Source organism: Synchytrium microbalum, assembly GCF_006535985.1.
Source record: "Synchytrium microbalum strain JEL517 chromosome Unknown SmJEL517_scf0001, whole genome shotgun sequence".
NCBI lineage: Eukaryota > Fungi > Chytridiomycota > Chytridiomycetes > Synchytriales > Synchytriaceae > Synchytrium > Synchytrium microbalum.
In genome coordinates, this window is record NW_022158350.1 from 66,674 (window position 1) to 86,784 (window position 20,111).

Here is a 20,111-nt window from a genome sequence, read left to right on the forward strand (position 1 = left end):
CTCAGTTTTTGTTTTTTTGGAGGGCGAATTCGAAGAAGAAAAGAAATTCAAACAGATTCCAGAGTAAATATACACGAAATCCTACTATTTTCACCTAGCCATGTCCTTCAACTTGCACTCTTGTCGATTCAAAAAATAGCAAACCTCATCATCCGAACATTCAGGCACAAATGACGACAGGCGAAGCTCCCATCAGTCCTGCAACGAGTACTGAGTTCACCGACTTTCCGGCGAACGAGTTCTCTGACGATTTCCCCGGCAAATCTGCTTCGTATGTTGATTTTTCATCAATTCTGTGTTGTTTCGCATTTTTTTCTTGGAACTGAGACCGTTATTTTCTTTCCATTCTCAAATAGAGCTGCTCCAGTGGATGAGACTCCACTATCTGAAAGGTAGAGACTTGGATTCTTTTGTGTAGGCTCTTTCGAGATTGGAGAAGTTTGATTTGGAGCATCTTTTGTGTCGATCGAAGCAACGTGTATTGAACAAGAGAGCCTCTGAGACGTCTTCATAATCCGAAGCTTCCTTATTTGAACTGTTGAAACCTTTTCTCATCCGTAGATTGAGGTTAGAGGCGAATGAACTGTACAAACAAGGACAATATGGAGGTGTGTTGACGGATGATGACAGAAACATTATATGGTTGCATCGGTTGATGATTATTTTCATGATATTTTGCAGGAGCTGCCGAACTGTATTCTAGAGCTATAGGTATGTTTGGCCTTGGTCAGAACCTTTGACTACCAAAAAACCCGTGAAGATGATACACCCCACTCATTCTTCCAACCAGAATTTGATCCAACAATTGCCATGTTGTATGCAAATCGAGCTGCCGCATTAACTCACCCTTTCTTATATCAGAATTTGACCCAACAAATGCCATGTTGTACGGAAATCGAGCGGCAGCATTAACAATGCTCAAACAATGGGACGATGCAATCAAGGACTGCAGAGAAGCCAGCACATTAGATCCAGAATTTGTCAAGGCTTACATCCGCGCCAGCAAATGTTTCCTGAATGTCGGCAACGTCAATGAAGCATCGCATCAATTAGAGCTCGCCAAGTCAGTCATTGCCAAAAATCCATTGTTGAGAGAGAATTCAGTCACCATCAACCGAGATGTAAAAGTTATAGAACAGGTTCGAGAGCTATTCGCCAATTTTGAAAAGATGAGGGCTGCCAAGGATTATAAAGGTGCTTTGGCACAACTTGAGACAGCGATTTTGGCTACTGATCCTACTATAAAGCTGTCGCCGCTAAGTGCCCAGAGTGCGTCTCAATCGTCAAGGCTCGTTGGGGCTGATTTGTCAGGGATTCCTCTAGCTTGGAGATTATTACGGGCTGATATTCTGGTAGATTGTAGAGAGCTTGAAGAAGCAGGACGCATTATTGCGTAAGTAGAGCATTGGACGGAATTCCCGCGGCGTTTTTTTGGGCGGAATGACAACGAGTGATATGGACTGACAAGCATTCCCGTTGATATTGATCATAGTGCCATAACAACAGCTGAACCTAGAAGCTCTGAAGCGATCACAATAAGAGCCCGACTATTATTTCTTTTAGACAACCATCAAAGCAGTATAATAATCCAGCTACTGCAACAAGCCCTTTCATACGATCCTGATAACAGGCATGCACGAGCACTTTTAAAGCAAGTTAAAGCTCTGGAGCAATTAAAGAAGGAAGGAAACGATGCCTTCCAACAAGGAAAATCAGAGGAAGCTGCTGCTGCATATACGAAATGGCTAGATCAGGATTCAGATTCTGGTGTTGGTAGAGCTAAAGTATTGTCTAATCGAGCCACGACACTCAGTAAACTTGGTAGACATGCTAAAGCAGTAGACGACGTGACCAAGTCACTCGAATTACTTGAATCGTACTCATTTCCTGGGTCATCTGAAGTGGAGACGTCAGCAGCAGATCTAGCCAATTCATCACATTCCTCCCTATTTTTAAAACTGTACCTACGTCGAGCCGATAGTTATTGTAAGTTAGAAAAGTACGAAGAGGCATTAAGGGACTATACTGTAGCCGATGGCATTAAACCTAATGATGGAGAAATTCTGAATGCTATAAGATCTGTACAGCACACTATGAAGGCTGCCAAACGGAAGGACTATTACAAGATCTTGGGTCTGGAACGTGGTTGCTCTGATTCAGAAATAAAGAAGGCATACCGTACCATGGCACTCAAGTATCACCCAGATAAACAAGCCAATCTGACAGACGCTGAAAAGGAGGAAGCTGATACCAAGTTTAAATTGATTTCTGAAGCCAACTCTGTACTGTCTGATCCAAAGAAGAAGGATTTGTACGATCAAGGAGTAGATATTGATGGATCTAGTGCGAGTGATGGTCAATCTGGGATGGGAGGATTTGGTGGTGGAGGCGGATTTGAGCAGGTGAGCTGTCTTCTTCTGCTTTGGATGTTGAATTGCAATAGACTCAGACACAAATCCTGACAAATCTTTGTTTGCGCTTAGGATATTCTGCGTGCATTCATGCAGCAGCAGCAAGGTGGTGGTGGTGGATTTCACAGCCAATTCGGAGGAGCTCAGTTTGGAGGAGGAGGTCAGAGTGATCCATTCGGCGGGTTTGGCGGTTTCAGTCAGGGTATGCCTCGACCTAGTTCTGGTCCTTCACGTGGTCCAAGGTCAGTTCTTTGATTAATTTGAGTAGTTAATCGCAATAGGCTGTTAACAGTTCCCGCTGTTCTTGTTAGGCCTCAGTTCCCACCACGACCAAGGTGATTTGAGAATGTAATATAAAAGGAAGAATGACGCCCTTTGTTGTAGTTCACTAAATATATTCAGCTCCGCGAAAGATCGTCGTCCCTTGTCCTTCACTTCAACACACATTTTTGGTCAATGCATGATGAATCGGACCCTGTTGTTAACAAGTAGGCGTATAGCTGCGTCGAACATGCTTAAAGCGCCACCACGAAATCATCCAGAGATTGCCAATTCGTCTGCTGGTCGTCGAGTGCATATGGTAAGCCAAACTCTTTTTGTTACATAAACCTGCAATCTATTCATCACGTTCTTCTTCTTCTTTGACGTGACTAACAACAATAAGTCTGTAGCAATACCGATTCATGGCATCATCCACTCCCTCCACACCCGCTGCCCCATCCCAAAAGCAAGCTGAAGTGCTTCATCGCAAGATGCAAAGTGCTCGATTGCTAGTGCTGAATCGACCTGAGGCATTGAATGCACTGAACCTGAATATGGTGTATACTATGAGCCCACAGTTAGAGGTGGGAAATTGAAGTGGAGTCTAGCATGTTTTTTTGGCTACTTTGGAAAAAACTGCTGGTCGGTTGATAATCACACCAAAAGACTTCCTGTTGTATTAGGCATGGGAGGTGTCAGACCTATGTAAACTGGTGATTCTCACGGCTGTTGAAGGAAAGGCATTTTGTGCTGGTGGTGATGTCAAGGGTATGTTGTTTGAGTCGCTGTCGACATCCAGCATCGATATTGATCGTTTCTGTCGCACAAGGTATCGTCTTGCAAGCACAGAAAGGAACACCGGAAGACTTGGCTCAAGCGCTCAAGTTCTTTGAAGAAGAATACAAACTCAATTATCTCATTGGGACGTTCAAAAAGCCGATAGTCGCTGTTATGAATGGAATTACAAGTACGCAACAAAAAGAACATACACAACCAACACATTATGGACTATAGTCGCTTACTTACCTCCTATCTCTCATATAGTGGGAGGTGGAGTAGGATTGTCTGTACACGCTCCATTTAGGATTGCCACAGAAAACACACTATTCGCCATGCCAGAAACTGGTATTGGTTTATTCCCTGACGTTGGTGGTAGTTTCTTCCTGCCACGTCTAGATGGTGAATTGGGTGTATACCTGGGACTGACTGGTGCTAGATTGAAGGGAGAAGAAGTCTTGTATGTTTGACGTTTAGTTGGTTGTTCTTTTTTGCTCATACTTTTCCTTCATGTGTAGTATGGCTGGTGTGGCAACTCACTTTGTCCCTGCAGTGAGACTACCGTCTTTGATGACGCGATTATCAGAACTTGAGACGAGTGATTATTCGGTAGTTAATCTTGCCATTGAAGAGTTTGCAGGTAATGTCTGTTGTTTACCAGAATTAAAGCCCATTTAGAGATTTTTCTTTATCCTAATCAAATTTCCGAAAACAGGCGACGCACCATCATTAGAGAAATGGAAGAGTTGGAGTATGGGAGGCTCCATTCGAGAAAACATTGACAGGTGCTTCCGATTTGACAGCGTCGAGCAAATTATTGAAGAATTAGAGATGGTAATTGCCACAGCTTCAAATCAACAAGCCAAAGTTAAGGAATGGGCTGAAAAGACTGTGAGCACCATCAAGACCATGTCTCCTACGAGTTGTAAGGTACTGCAGAAAAACTACGCTAAGCTTTTCGATGGATGATGTTCTCACGACTTGATTATATTTCAGGTCACGCTATCACAATTACGGCGAGGAAGAAAGCTGGACTTCGCTCAATGTTTCCAGATGGAGTACAATCTTTGCAGAGCATTTTTGGTATATGCAAACTTAGCAGAGAGAAAAAAGAGCAATCTCTTGCATAATGCCTAACTCTGTCTATAACTTAGACCACTCCGGACTTTTATGAAGGTGTGACCACAAAACTAATAACAAAAACCAACAAACCAAATTGGAGTCCATCATGGAAAGAGTTATCCAAGTTGAATGAATCATCAATAACGAAAAAATACTTCCCTACAAGAGAAACAGGAGCTGAGTACGTTCGCCAGTGACATTTTCGTCCGTTTTTTTGCTCACTCACAGATCATTTTCAACGTAACATAGGGAATTAGCACTAGCTAAACGAACTACTTTTTATGAATACCCATCAAAGACAATGTCAGGTTTACCGACAGATGATGATGTGGAACGTGTTGTAAGAGGTCGAGGTCAGCGAAGCAGGTCAATCTCCCCTCCAACGACAAAGAAGGAAGTCCTGGATTTCTTTGTTTCGTCGTGGGGACATTATGATGCTGCTCTGGAAGGTAAAACTTCTGGCAATCTACCATTAGTTGTCGATATTTCTGGTGGATTCGGTAGAGGCAAAATAGGGTTGAAGGAGAAGGTGACTGAAATCCTTGAGAGGAGAACTGACGAATCAGAGAAGAAAGCAGGCCTATTGTGGAAGGCATTTTTCTAGGAAATAGATATTTTGTTTCGAATAATCTATCAGCAAAAAAAGGCACGAAACATCCCAAGATTTTCAACTGCGACGAACATGAAGCCAAGCGTCCTGCTCACACATTGGTTGCCATCGTCCTTCAGGAAGCGTATCGAGAATGCGGGGTAAGCTCTAATGCGGCTTTCAGATTGAGCTGTCGGCTGAAACTGTTCGTTTACACGATAGGTTTCAAGTTGTTTTGTGGAGCGGTGCGAAAGAGACGCATCAAGCAGAAATTGAAGCTCTTCGCAAGCTCAATCCCGTTGGTATTGTGATAGTTGACGCTGTCACTATAGATCAAGCTGTACTTGATGCAGGTGAGCAGGCTGTATGTGCATCCACTTTCACTCGTGTCAAACAGGCTACGCAAAGGCAATCTTAAGCTAACCAAAAGCACATCAACGTCTTCTAGCACCGAATTTACGCGTGGTGTCAGTTATGGGAGCTGGCTATGATATGGTTGATGTCAAAGCTTGTAGGGCTCGAAATATGCAAGTTGGACATACGCCGAATACCAATAATGAAGCCGTGGCTGATTTAGCGCTTGGGCTCTTGCTGGCTTCGCTTAGGAAAATCCCAGAGGCTATGGAGGTCGTACGTGATGAAAATCGTGTCGTCAAAGAAGTAAGGACCATCCAACCTATTGATGATGTGGCAATGATCCTGACGATGAGCAATTTTTAGTGGTATCGGGTTATGGGCCGCTCTATGAAGGGACTTACTATTGGAATAATTGGCGCTGGATCTGTTGGGTTGGCTATCGCACAGCGTGTCAAAGGGTTTGGTGTTGCTAGAATTCTGTATTTGGGACGGAGTGAAAGAAGTGAAGCGACCGCAATTGGTGCTGAATTTGTACCGATGCTTAATGCTCTTTTAATTGCCAGTGATGTGGTGAGTTATGTGCTGCAAAAAGAACCACCAAGGGAGTATTCTAACACCATTTTAAGGTGATGGTCTCCTGCTCTCTGACAAACGATACAAGGGGAATGCTAGCTCTACCACAATTCGAAATCATGAAGAGGGATGCGTGTCTCGTGAACGTGGCTAGAGGCGAGATGTAAGTGACCTGGCCCAGAGTTTCAACCTTTTGAGGCAAGTCACTCATCTAGACACTCGCTGTCCTATCTTAGAATAAATCAGGATGATTTGATAATAGCTCTGAAGCGAAAGCTCATTGCTTCAGTATCGCTAGACGTCACCACACCGGAACCATTACCCACAACCTCTGAACTTCACCAATTCAAGAACGTCATCATCACTCCGCATATAGGAGATGCGACTCCTCAAGTGCGAAACGCTATGGCGGAGCTGGCAATTACGAATTTGTTGAGGCCGTTGTGTGGTCAACCAATGGTTGCTCCAGTCAAGTCAAATCTGTGACAACCCATGGTGCGATGTAGAAACTGAAGCGAATAACAAAGTTTGGTAGTTTTTTGGTCGTTTGATCGACCTGAGACTGGTGGGAACGGTACACTGTGAGGATTACGTGTCGACACTAAGGCAGTACAGAGGCCTCAGTACGACGAGCTTGGAAGGATGTCTTTCGTAGGACGTACAGGTTCGAAACACGTATACAATACATATTGTTTCAATGAAGATGATCACTGAAGTCCCAGTTCTTGTTATTGTGATTCGTCGCTGAATCTTGAACAGTTTCAAGAGCCAATTCCACAACAAGAGAGGAAGGAGGAGAGGACTACAGCACACGACAACACGCATCCACCATCTAGCACCCATCGAATACTCTACCATCTTTTTCTCTTCCTTCTTGTAGTCAAATGATCCCTCCCGCCCTCCTCGCCGTCGAGTGCTCCGAGAACTCGACTTTCAACGAGTAAGCTACTAATGAAGAGTGTATAGCAGCCTGGATAGATCACTAATCTCATGCCCCACTATAGGTCCTCCTTACTGCGCAAGCTCCAACCTACAACCTCCATCGACATCAACAACGCCACTTCAACAACCTCATCCGGCATGATTGAATTGAGGATTTAGTGATTATGGCTGACCAATATGCCTAGAAAGAGTGCCTTGGAAATATCAAGGTACTACCTCATATTCAGTGAGTTTCGCCATCGGTGGGGGTGCTCCGACATCAACCCAAATCGACAATCCGATCAGCACTCAACAACAACATCCTCAACGACAGTCTCATCCACAACGCCGCATCAACAACCTCATCGACAATCTCATCAACATCGCCACATCAACGACCTCCAGCTCGGACACCCCCCAACCACCTCATTCAACCACCTCATTCAACATGATCCTAAACCGAGACTTCATTAAATACCTCATCAGGCACCTTTGAATGGAGGATTCAGGAACTGTGCTCACTCACCTCACAATACTGGGCACAGCGCTTTGCAGTATGAAGGTGCTTTCTCACATTCACAGATTTTCGCCAACGGTGATGGTATCATCATATCCGTGAACTCTGGGTCTTGTAACTCTAGCTCCTCCAAATACGTCACCCGGCATCTTTGAATTATGGGGCTCCAGTTCCGAGCGTGTGATGACCTCATACGAAGATGCTGGAGAGTAACTGCCTTGGTTATCAAGGGCACTTCCTCATATTTACTGACTTCTGCCATCGGAGAGGGTGGTTGGCCCTCAACAGCACCGGAATCTCCTCCAAATATGTCATTAGTGAGAGCTCCTCGACATCAACGTAATCGACACACTTCCAACAATGCTCTGACACCCAAACCCGCAACAAATCAGCAAACGCACGATAATTCCAAAATCTTGAGCTTACTTTCGAGCTCTCGTACCCTCCGGATGTATGAATGAGGGTAATGTGGCCATTGCCGGTTCCAAGCCCGGAATGAAAAACACAGAGGACCCCGTTGCCCGTTGTGTTCGTGAGATGGACTTGAGCAAGATCTCCAGTCGAAATCCGAACACTCAGCACTTTACAACAGTTCACATCAATTTCAGCAACTAGATTTTACTACTTCCAACTTGAGTCATTGAATATCAATATTTCAATAGAGAATCCATTGTGTTGGCTGATGAGTGTGCTACGAAATGAGATGTTAAGTCGCGATATACCAATGAGGCGTTTTAATAGGAGTGGCATGTGGATACATCTAGGCACTAGGTGCTTCCTTCCTTCGCGACATATAACAGAACTGCCATTGTCTCGTGGAACTTGAAAGTTACCACGAAAGTGTAGCTAGTTCTCGGTGCATACCCCACTTCGTAGGTGAGTAGTTCCAAACCAGGACTGATAGCGCATGCCAGTATGCTATACTGTCCATCGTATCTCTGCTTTGTTGCACCTCTGCAACACTGACATTGTCAAAAACTACAGATGGGCTTGGAGCGTATGATTAAAGGAGTGCTGATTGACTTGTCCGGGTGAGTCCGTATGCTTTATTGAAAAATGTCGCGTTCCTTAAGATTCCTAACTGACAATTCTTCCTTCTTATGCCAGAACATTACATGTGGAAACTACTCCAACATTGGGTGCAGTGAATGCTTTGGCCAACTTACGAGCTCATGGATTCAAGGTATGATAATCGTACTATTTATGTTTTCTTATCGCTTTCAGATCTCAAATTTGCGTCCTTGGGTTGACATCATAAATAATGATGTCGTTCAGAAACCTCCTACGGTTTACCTTCATCAAGCCTGACTTCCTTTCCAAATGATTCCATTAGATACGATTTGTAACCAACACTACAAAAGAGTCACGAAACAAACTCTTGTCACGTCTGACAACAATGGGATTTGACGTGTCCGGAAAGGAAATCTTCACGTCAATGACCAGTGCAAGGAATCTCGTCACCTCAATGTCTTTAAGGCCATACTTGCTTATCGAAGATGCTGCCATGGAAGACTGGGAGGGAGTTGATACGTCAAATCCGAATGCAGTGGTTGTGGGTCTGGCTCCAAGTAAATTCAACTATAGTTGCCTTACGGATGCTATGAACGTCTTGCTGAATAACAAGAATGAGGCGAAACTGATTGGTATTCACAAGGGAAGGTACTTTGCCACTCAGACGAGTTTGGCTCTTGGTCCTGGGCCGTTTGTTCAGGCTTTAGAGTAAGGCTGTTTGCAATCTACTGTATACGAGAATCGCAATCTGATTGGAACCTTTCTTGTAGGTATGCTACTGATATGCCATCTATTGTCGTCGGCAAGCCTAGTATGGCATTCTTCCAGACGGTTTTGGATGACATGGGAATCAAGGCAGAAGAAGCAGCCATGATTGGTGATGATGCCAGAGATGATGTTATTGGTGCTTTGAAAGCGAGAATCAAGAGTGGATTCCTTGTCAAAACTGGAAAATATCGGCCAGGAGATGAAACAAAACATGAGATGGCACCAACGTATACTGTCGACACTTTTGCCGACGCAGTTAATATATTGTGCAATAGCAACTAGATATCTAATATCCTTGTAAAAACAAAATGACCTTTTTCAAACTTTCCGCTAATATATAGATTATTTAGTCCTCTTCTTCAAAACCCGGCCCTTCTATCGTTGCTCAGACTCGGATGAGGTTTCAGAAATAAAGATTTCAGACACTTTTCCTACACACTTCAGTCTCCCTTCCCTAAACAAGACAATCCATCCAGGCTTGACCCACTCGGGCTCGTGCGAAAACCTAAACCTAACTACTCCCTTCTTTCCAGTCTTGAGTGCTACCTTGGGCTGATCTATCCTTAAAGCAGTATCGGCAAGTCTAGTAGGAGATGAGGATGAGGATTCACCGTTCGGCATCACGATACGGACGATACGAGTGAGTTGCCTAATGGTTCCACAATACATTGTTCCCTGCATTCCAACATTTAATCCAACAGGTGCATTCAAGACAGAGATTTCAGCCTCGAATTCCCATACAGCTTTAGGAATTGCATTATCCATAGGTTCGCTGAGGATAACCTGCCCTTTACGTAATCGAAATCCAGTCGGTGGCTGCGTACAATCAATTTCACGAGCATTCGTCCCTCCTTCCTGCTGCTCAGAAGCATCTACTGAAGCAGTGAATGACACGGCCAACGTAGCAACCTGCGAAGCCTTGACTTCCTGTACTGCAATCCGTTGACGGTGAATCGAGTTTACTTTGCAAGGTATAAATCGTCCACGATCAGGCCCTATATAGTATACTTTATGTGCTTCGATTCTCGAGACGGAGATACGACCTGTTCGTAATATACCAGCTGCGACACACCCAACTTGAGGTACGGAATATAATTCTTCTACTTGGAATTCGGGATCCTGTTGTAGCAGTGCGTCATAGTCTCGGACTGGTTTTGGTAGTAGGTTGAGGAATTGAGTCAATAGCTGCATATTCTCTCCCGTTACGCTAGATGTTAGGAAGATTGGGATTACTTGAGAGGATACAAAGTTGGAGACCGCTACGACCTAGCAATTTTGAAAAGTTATCGTCAATATGCAATATGAACACAAGCTTTATCCAGGAAATTCAAGGCAAAAAAATGATGCTACAACATGCTCACAAGGTCATCCTCATTCTGAACGACTACAGGAACTCGTCTGATGCCTGGGGCCTTAAGCACAGACAAGAGCGATTCGACCGTTTTCGTTAACTGTGATGGCGTTGCAAGATCAATCTTAGTGAGCACTACGAATACAGGCACTGCCAAAACTACAGCCGTTCCCAGATGTTCACGAGAGACTTCACTCAACCGACCATCAGAAGCAGCTACTATAAGACACGCATAATCGGGTGCATGTCCCGTCAACCCAGAAATCGTCGTGCGCTGATACTTGGGATGTCCACACAAGTCCAGAAACGTCAAGATTTTTGACGAATTCTCACAAATATCCTCCCACGAGTTTATATTATTTGTAGCGTAATTGATGAGTTCACCACTCGGGCTAAATCCAATGATTTGGCGGGCGACTGAAGAGGTTCTACCAGACTGGATCTCGTGTAGATGTCGTAAGAGATTCAGTCGTGCTTTACCACGGCCGTTATCCAGCTCTCCGTTTGAGAATACGCCCAATAGAGTGGATTTACCAGTATCGAACGCTCCCAATACGGCGATTCGTACTTCGAGAAAGTGCTGGTCGTCAGTCAATCGTTTGCGAACTAGCACTTCAGCGACTTTACGGACGTGTCCTGTATCGCCAACGACATCCCGTTGTCTGATTACAAAGACTTCGGCAGCTAGTCGGTCGCCCATTGTTCTTAACGTGTTTAGGGAGGCTGATAGTTCTGTTTCGGAGAGGCCGACAAGCTTGCCCGAGTCAGCAACACCAATCTCGTACCTATGATTTGGGACATATATGAGTTGATTTTTGTAATCATAAAGCTTCAAGGTGCTGTTTCCTCATACATTGCTTCGCCTGAACCTTCAGCGAGTCTAAATGTGAGAACACGCGATGAGTAAAGTGAGCGAAGGAGAATAGGCAATAAGTGAGCGAGTGAGCAAGGTCTGAAACGAGCTCGAAATCAATGAGATGAGATGAGAGAGCCAAACTCTTGACCGAACGTTGAAATCAAGTGACTCATGGAGCAAACAGTAGATTACCTCCACTTCATCTGCGTGATTAGATGCTCCAGCCTCTCAGGCGGCGGATCAATCAACTTGAGCTATGGGATTAATGGTTTCAGTATGCGAGAACAACAAAGTGTTCCAATGTTGCCATGTCTCGTACCTTATACTCAATATTGGACCCCGACTCAACCTCCTGCGGCAAGGACGTTTCATGACCTCTTCTATCAAGGAAGCTCTCTCTATAATCCATTCCTTTTGGCGAGGTTCTGTTTACTGATTGTTTCGTTAACGTTTTGTTTTAAATGTTCAAATGTATCGGCGATGGGACGAGTATGGGCAATTCAAGTGATGCATTCATATCCAAAAGTCCATTGTGAAGAGTGCTAATCCTTTGCTACCCTTATCTACGGCTACTCATCTCTAAAATTATGCGAAGTCCACCGAAACTTGACAACATGGCTCTGAAACTGGACGAATTTTATGTGAAGCAGCACTGGATCACTAGAAGAATTGATGGTATGCTCAGAAACGTTACAAAGCTGCGAGATTTAACCGAGTGTCCAGCTCATTGTGACGTAAAAGCTGAGATTATTTAGAGACAGATTAAATGATTTACAATACACGCGTTATCACGTCAAATATCAAGCGTCGTCCAAATCAATCACAATTTGAAGTTCCTCTTTCCTTCGTTTAAGTTCTTCCAGCTTTGGCGAACCTTCGAAACAAAGTGAGTTAGGAAGCTAACGACGAATACCACACCAATGCTGATCTCACCTGGCTCTAATCGATCCAACACTTCACGATACGTTTTCAGGTAATTATAAGCCATATAAGAGCAGCTGATGATTAGTTTAGGTCCCTGAACATCAAACATCTGAAGGACATTCCAATTCCTCAAATTCTTGCGTCCTCTAGAGCAAAGAAAAGCAGTGTTGAGCGCGTAGCACAACTCACAAACAGCTCTCAATCTCTTGCATCTCTTGACCAACCTCTTATCCTCGTGCAGTACTCCTGTCGGCGATAGATACCGCTTCAGCCAAGTTTTACCCTTGTAAAAATCATCATCGATCATGACTTCAACATTATCAAAGGTGAAGATTTCATATGACAGGAATGGCGAATCATCGGTAAAGCGAAATTGAACGTGCATCCTAAAGACACCATTAACTGTTTCAATCTTTAGCAGGACCATGGCCCACGAATTGCCAGCTCCTCGCTTTATTGCTTCTTTTCCCCATCCAACAGCCTATTCCGACATAAAGGTGTTACTTTGTGAGATTGAGCAGACACGGCACATTTACACAAACTCACTTTAGAGAAATCGTCCATTGATATCCCACTCGTGAGTCCAAAATCTATCGGGTTTGTAAGCCAAACTCCACAAAATGCCCTTGGGTCTCTCGAGGTCTTGAGGTTGGCCTCAATAAGAGCTGGGGTATATGATGGTGGAGGCGTTTCTACTCTAGATTCAATATACTGTGGTGGTGGAGTCGGTGACTTGATGTCGCTCTTCTCATTCATGACCTTGGCTAAAGCATGTTTCAGCCTTGTAAATGCCTGCTCAAAAGTAGCCTCGTTCCTCATATCAATGTATATGAGTGACGAGAGTCTCATCCATATGCTAGTTGTGATATTCCGTCAGAGAAGTCTCCCGGAAAGCCAACAGGAACAGTAAAGCTCACGCTGAAGTTCTCCATGCCGGTCTAGATCCATCCGAGGGGTCTTTATCACCAACAACAACCTGGAAAGACAATGTTGAGAACGATTATTCATCCTGCCATAGAGAAATGTGTGTCGTCACTTACACAAACGATTGGCAACCCAAGATCCCATGCAAAGTTGAACTCTGAGTTACAATTCCGCGATTGTACATAACTGTTGCTCACAAAAGGGACAAAGACTGACGTCCTTGTTGAGAGTTCCATACTAATTTCAGTGTACAGGTCACCTAATAAAAGGTAGAAATCGTAAGATGAACTGCTTTATTGAATGTGCAACGAACCAAACAACTATGCCACCAAACCTGAAAGTTGATCCACGTCAAGCCAGCACGGAAACCCATTCTTGGTCAGACTCCTAGCGATATTTCTTGGATCAACTCTGCAAGTATGATCCGTAAACGTTAGATGCTTTAGGTACCAACGAAAGCAATAAGTTTCTGTACTTTGTGTTTGTTGGTCGATGTTCAGCAAGTAGCTGTTCTGGAGAATCGTTCCAGCAGTAGCTTATAAACACTGATTTGTTGCCTCCAGTCATAGCTATGTCACGTCAGATGTTGGGTTAAGCTCCAAGCTTCCGTGATTTTGCAACAAAAACTGCACGATGAACGTTCTTGCAGGCAACGAAACTGGTAGATCGACGTCGAACTTAACGCGATTGTCCGCGAGAATCCAGACATATTAGTATCTTTGCAGTCAAAACCCCCCACAAAGCTTAAAGTCCAAACTTGTACGTGTTGTGAATACTTTATATATGTAATTTACTAAACCATCTCAAACTAAATTAAAATCTACATTCATTTGCTTACAGCTGATATTAAACTACCCTAGTTTTATAGCAACAGTCCTCCAATAAGTGCGAGTCGCGTATAATCTTCCTTTAGAGCATCATACATGTCATGATGACGACGATGGCCACAGAGCTATGAGAGCGTCACCAGTAAGTTGAACGTGCACGGCTCTACTTCTTGTTCGGCGCGACCTGTTGCTAACACATTGTCGTAGCGGTAGTGTGGTAGCGTGTGATATCCGTGAGTCAGAGCGATGCACCATAGATGGTTCTGGAGATGATGATGGGCTTGATCCTGATCCTTGATCATCCATCTTGAGAGCGTCTATGCAGACGTCGATTTGTTGCCACATGTTTGAACTCATTGTTGTTCTAACTAGATGATAATGAATCGAGAATCAGTAATTGCAGGTTTCAAGCGTGAAATGTGTTGCATAAACGAACGACAAGTGCAAGGTTTCCAGTGCATGGTTTGCGACTTACAGTTTGTTTAGAGCTGTGATGGTTTTGAATGAGAATGTCGTTGGAACGACGGTGTAAGAGGATGGATCAGCTTCCTTTGTCTGTTTGATAAGAAAATGTATTAGATTCATGCAAGATGTTTACTAGGGAAAAAGATCAGAACTAACCTGCAAAGTTGTCAAAAGTGTCTCGTTGTTGTATTGATGTGTAGCTTGCAATCTCGTCGTAGCTTGACCAAAGTTTTGAATTGTAGATCCTTCGAAGTATGCAATATCCCTCGGTTGCCTTGAGTTGTTGGTTGTTAACGAGGGGACGCAGCATCATTACGAAAATCCGTTTTTCTCGTCTGTTCCTCATCGTCAACAGTTCTTGAGCAGTTGGGAAATCAAATCCATGGATTTGGTTGCCTCGAGAATCCATCAGTGCTTGGACATATTTTAATGGGTGCCCTATTGCAAACAAATTGGTCGAAAAGGTGCACAGACAAATGGACCAGGAGATTTTCGTTTGGGTCTTATTCACGCCATTTATGGCGGCAGTTGGTTCTGGTTATGGCAACAGATCAGCATCATGCCAACTATACCATGCTGCATTTATGCAAAGTGGCGCTGATGCGTCCTCAGGACATGAGGATGAGATCTTCCTTTTTCCGACGATTTGTCTTGAGGGATGTAGAAACTAGAAAATAAGGTTGTTGTAATAGATTGCGATGCAAATTGCAGTTCACGCCTTTGTAGTCTCGCCTTTCTTTCAACGTCTGATTCAAACGCGTACAGGTTTAGATCACATCGTCCACCATCGCGTGACGTCTTGTCTACAGATCTCATGTATCAAAAAAACCATAGAACGAGTCCACTCTCACACACAGCCAAGTTTAAGCACAGTACCATCTGTTTGCAAACAAGTCTATTAATGGTCAAGTCTATAATTGAAAAAAGTCCCTCTAAATTCTAAGCGGATTATATCCTTGCGTGAGACCCCATATACACTATATAAGCGCCCCCAAGTAGCAACTAAATACATATTTTTGGCGTGTTGATGCAATTGTTGATTTCCTTTTTAAATCCGGGAATGAGGTAATGGTTGCCAAAGCAGCTCAGAGATCCGTTCACCTCCTAATCGTACGTCCACTGCTCGTGTTCTGGAGCGTACAGCTCTACTACGTTTGTCGTTCCATTCGTTCGACTGGTTTATATTCATAGGTAGTCCATTCACCACTAGATTCGTGATGTGAGCTGATGGTGTTGGGCAGTTGGCAGCAGAGTTGAGAGTGTAGCGATCCATTTCGGTAGTTGATATAATTATATAATATATAGAGGCCAGAGAAGAGGTGGTGTGGTATGCCAAGAAATTTTTTTCAGTGGGTTGAATGCCGACGCCTTTTTTCACCTGATTCGTAAAGACGGTTTGTTGCGACGAGGTAAGAACTAGATTGAATTGATTTTTCATTGTTAATGTTTGGAATGTGATATTGTTTTATGCCATGATGAACTGCATAATAGAACATGTCGAGATCTACTTTTCGTTCAACATACCTTTGTTGACGAGTTCTTGTTGCAGGCGAGTCGTTATAGTCTTGAACGTACTTAGTATTCACTAACTGAATGATCCTTGAGCGGTATTAGAGGTGATTTACGATATCCTGGTGCGCTGCCTAAGTCCTGGTTGGTTTCTCAGATTGACAAGTGCTGCGTGGTGAAAATCCATCATTTCGTTCACCATTGCTATAGAGATCAGATTTGATCGTCAAATTTTGGTACTGCTGCTACCAAGATCTAACCAGCTCTTATCCCTTTGGCACTGACAGTGAATATCCTTTGGCACGTACATGGGCTCGGATTCCCAATGCGTTGGGTTTTCTTTTAATTTGGCTGAGAGTCAAATCCAGTAAGCCGGTCGCCGGGTAAGCAATCGATTTCCAGAAAGGGATCTTCAGTCGCATAAAAGACATAGTTCCTCAACCGACAGAACACGAAGAGCAGCGCAGAGTTTACCGCCCGATGGCATAGAGTATTTTACAACATGCCCCGTGCTCCCCTTCATTCACTTGGCCTCAGAGTGTTGACAGGAAGACTCTGCGTTTATGCTCCCTTTTTTATAATTTGTTCGAAATTCGACAATCTACAAGCCCGAAAATCTCAACCGCATTTACCACGATCGCAACAAATCCATCTTGGATCCGTATCTCTGGGGTGCGGCACGAAAGCGTCGTGTTGGATTTGTTCGATCAATAATGCAGACCGTCTAGCATTAAAAGTCGTGCTTGGCACATAGAACCGGCAGCTCAGTAACTTGAGCAAAGTCGTTTCTACAAAATGAAGCTCTATTCAACTCGGAATAGTGCTAAATGCTGACTATATATAAACGAAGCTGTCTATGCCATGTTTTTTGGCTTCACGTCGCCATCCAATATAGTTCGAATAAATACAGAGTCTGGTGGTGTACTAGAAGGATTTGATGTATCAGCCTTAGTGATAAATTCAAAAGTTTGCGGCCCATTTTTTGGCACACTAGCAGCACCAACAAACCAGCACTTACTCCTTTTCTCCTTCCTCAAAGGTATAGCTGGACGCAATAGCAAGCAATGTACCCGCACCGTTGAATGCGATAGAGGCGATAGATGTTGGATACTTTGTGAACTGTTTTAGTCTCTTCTTGTTGAATCCATCCCATGTTGACACAAATCCATCAGCACCACCACTTGCAAAGGTTCCATACCTATATTGGATTGGTGTGTTAAATTCAAAGGTGCGTTAAAGCAAAGGGCATCAAATGCCAAAAAGTGCGCTCTAAGCTTTTGGATATTCATGGCAGCACTCAAAACGAAACACAACCACCACCACACGCACTTACACAGGATGATAAGCTAACGCATTCACTGGATACACATTATCCACACCCTCCGACATTTGTCGATGACACTTGAATGCATACTTCTTTGCCTGCACTGCCTCAGACGGATCAAAGAACTCAACAGCAACTCTTCCCTCAATAGATCCCGAAGCATACCCTTCTCCATTCGGCATACACTTGACCACCCGAGTCATGAACTTTAGTGATGATTCCCGTTGTTGTAGCGTTTCCGACATGTTTCGAATATCGTATATATGTATAAGGCGTTGGGCCATGCTGATGACGACCTTGGTGTCTGCTGTTGACATTGCGAATACTTTGGCTGGGAGATCTGTTTGTGATAGGTGCGAGGGTGTTCTTGGGTCCCATGTTTTTACGCTCTTGTCCCAACTTCCGGTAATTACCATGTCTGTGGAAGGTGTGAAGCGTCAGATTGATATCATCATAGATGGCAGATGCATGATCATATGTGTTTTAGGACAAACCTACTCGTCTTTTGGTTGTAGTCTACTATTCGAATAGCTTCATCGTGGCTTCCTAGTATTGTTTCTTTTTGTGCTTGTAAATCATACCTACATTGAAAAGCATGTCAATATCATCACATAGACATGCACCTTGACATCTCTATTCCTTGCTGATCCTACATTTTCAAATCCTTGTCCAATCCACCACTATATAAATGTGTATCATCTCCAAAGCAAGTGCTCAGTACAGCTTGTCGATGTTCATATCTGCATTTTAAATTATTGTTTTCGACATCATATACACGGACGTTCTAGGAGCATCATTGATGTTAGCTTCAATAACAATCCAAAAAAAATCCAAGAAACTTGCCTTATCCCAACTGGAAACGGCTAATAATTTCGGGTCCTTGGGAGCGAATGCCACGCATGATATGCCATCCTGTGGAGGCGATGACAACTCGTAATCAGCAGTCGCGGTGGTATGAAGCATTGTGTTAGACTTTCTTGCTGTTTTGAGCGAATGGAGTTTCGCGAAGACAATAACAACAGACGCGTCGCAAACAGCAAATTATGATCTTGGATCTTGGTGAAGTTGTTTATATATTCATCTTTTGATCGGAAAATGCTTCATAAGTCACGGAATTCTAAAAAAAGTTGCTAGTTGGGCTCAAATGGGATTTGACACATTATTTTTGCTTTATGGGTGTTTTTTTTACTTCTCTCTCTCTCTCTCTCTGCCTGTCTGGTCTCCTATATCCGGCCTCTTTTTTTATGCCTTCCGTTTCAGGTTGGTAGCTAACCATTCCAATCCCTCATAAAGACCATCACCAGATGTGGCACAAGTAGCTTGAATGTACCAGTTGCGTTGTCGCAATGAGTGGAGACCAAGTTTGTCTGTGATTTCAGCAGCATTCATAGCATTGGGCAGATCTTGTTTGTTGGCGAATACCAATAGGAGAGCATCACGTAATTCATCTTCATTCAACATTCGTTGCAATTCATCACGAGCTTCACCAACACGGTCTCGATCGTTCGAGTCAACCACGAAAATGATGCCTAGAGAGTGTATTTGGTATTAGTGGCTCTGTCTCAAGTTGGTATGGGCAAAGGAACAGGACCACTGAGGCCCCGAGCTTTCAAACGTTGCTGGGTTTACCTTGAGTGTTTTGGAAGTCTATAATATGGAAATAATGGACGATCAGTAAATGACTGTTTCGATCCGTCGAGGTGTTTATGCTTACAATGTCTCCAGAGTGGTCGAATCTTGTCTTGTCCTCCGACATCCCAAACAGTAAAGCTGATGTTCTTGTACTCTACCGTTTCCACGTTGAATCCTATCAAATAACATTATATCTATAGATTAGAAACCGTCTCTTTCAAGTTGTTCATGTGACATGGTCCAGTCATCTACTCTAATCATTGTGTTGAGTTTGGCGGCCGATACCACGTCTGTGACCTCCACCGAATAAGAGAGGCACAATGAGCCATCACGATAGGTGAGCATGCGAGACAATTGATTCCGATATGGATTACACCTCCTTCGGTAGTGGCTCGCCCCTTTCAAAAATATCAAAATGCAAAAATTACCAATTGTTGGGATGGTTGTCACTATTTCACCCAATTTGAGCTTGTAGAGTATGGTCGTTTTACCGGCGGCGTCAAGGCCCACCATCAGAATACGCATCTCCTTCTTTCCCCATAGCCCCGCCAATAACTTTGAGATGGACAAACCCATGGTGGTTGTATATTATTTTTGATAGTCCTTTGTTGGTGTTTTTCGTAACTAGATTCACTAGACAATGAAGGGAATAAGTGTCCACTAATTTAAAGAATCGAGTGCGCTCGCTGCTAGTACTTGAATTTCTCTTACCTCCTCTACTAAACACACTAACGAGTCGTTTAAGAAAAATGAAGGAAACACGATTGCTAGAGGTGCGAGCGACATGGAAAGCCAATCACCTGCAAATGAGATTTAACAACGTTCGCACATTCGCACACCCAATTTACGCGTATTCTGTCTACATAAATTGCTTGGTATCCAAGTACGCCTCTCACCATACAACTGACACGCGAATCTTGAACGTCAGTAATGTTGACGAAACACGTATGTCCGATTAAGAGATAATAAATATGTTACTAGTCGTAAGCAAG

The 20,111-nt window shown here is 43.7% G+C and overlaps 5 protein-coding genes across 5 annotated transcripts; 2 read left to right on the forward strand and 3 right to left on the reverse strand.

Moving 5' to 3' along the window:
• Positions 1 to 170: 170 nt before the first annotated feature.
• Positions 171 to 5,175, forward strand: SmJEL517_g00019 (uncharacterized protein; the record flags this gene model as incomplete). The annotated part of the gene is made up of 18 exons (XM_031165949.1): positions 171 to 271; positions 357 to 392; positions 562 to 608; positions 682 to 711; positions 862 to 1,393; positions 1,493 to 2,402; positions 2,484 to 2,653; positions 2,723 to 2,746; positions 2,904 to 2,991; positions 3,083 to 3,256; positions 3,356 to 3,440; positions 3,502 to 3,639; positions 3,717 to 3,909; positions 3,968 to 4,089; positions 4,165 to 4,379; positions 4,446 to 4,532; positions 4,604 to 4,752; positions 4,821 to 5,175. 18 exons carry the CDS (start codon positions 171 to 173, stop codon positions 5,173 to 5,175), a joined length of 3,456 nt encoding a protein of 1,151 aa, XP_031027939.1.
• Positions 5,176 to 8,512: 3,337 nt separating this feature from the next.
• Positions 8,513 to 9,589, forward strand: SmJEL517_g00020 (uncharacterized protein; the record flags this gene model as incomplete). Its single annotated transcript, XM_031165950.1, has 4 exons — positions 8,513 to 8,559; positions 8,636 to 8,711; positions 8,862 to 9,247; positions 9,310 to 9,589. 4 exons carry the CDS (start codon positions 8,513 to 8,515, stop codon positions 9,587 to 9,589), a joined length of 789 nt encoding a protein of 262 aa, XP_031027742.1.
• Positions 9,590 to 9,682: 93 nt separating this feature from the next.
• SmJEL517_g00021 (uncharacterized protein) lies at positions 9,683 to 11,923 on the reverse strand (the record flags this gene model as incomplete). The annotated part of the gene is made up of 5 exons (XM_031165951.1): positions 9,683 to 10,573; positions 10,669 to 11,443; positions 11,512 to 11,538; positions 11,707 to 11,768; positions 11,834 to 11,923. The coding sequence occupies 5 exons, from the start codon at positions 11,921 to 11,923 to the stop codon at positions 9,683 to 9,685; spliced, it is 1,845 nt and encodes a 614-aa protein (XP_031027741.1).
• Positions 11,924 to 17,017: 5,094 nt separating this feature from the next.
• Positions 17,018 to 18,450, reverse strand: SmJEL517_g00022 (uncharacterized protein; the record flags this gene model as incomplete). The annotated part of the gene is made up of 6 exons (XM_031165952.1): positions 17,018 to 17,087; positions 17,182 to 17,361; positions 17,497 to 17,905; positions 17,986 to 18,068; positions 18,141 to 18,271; positions 18,349 to 18,450. 6 exons carry the CDS (start codon positions 18,448 to 18,450, stop codon positions 17,018 to 17,020), a joined length of 975 nt encoding a protein of 324 aa, XP_031027744.1.
• Positions 18,451 to 18,729: 279 nt separating this feature from the next.
• SmJEL517_g00023 (uncharacterized protein) lies at positions 18,730 to 19,695 on the reverse strand (the record flags this gene model as incomplete). Its single annotated transcript, XM_031165953.1, has 4 exons — positions 18,730 to 19,016; positions 19,117 to 19,134; positions 19,202 to 19,294; positions 19,548 to 19,695. 4 exons carry the CDS (start codon positions 19,693 to 19,695, stop codon positions 18,730 to 18,732), a joined length of 546 nt encoding a protein of 181 aa, XP_031027743.1.
• Positions 19,696 to 20,111: the final 416 nt, after the last annotated feature.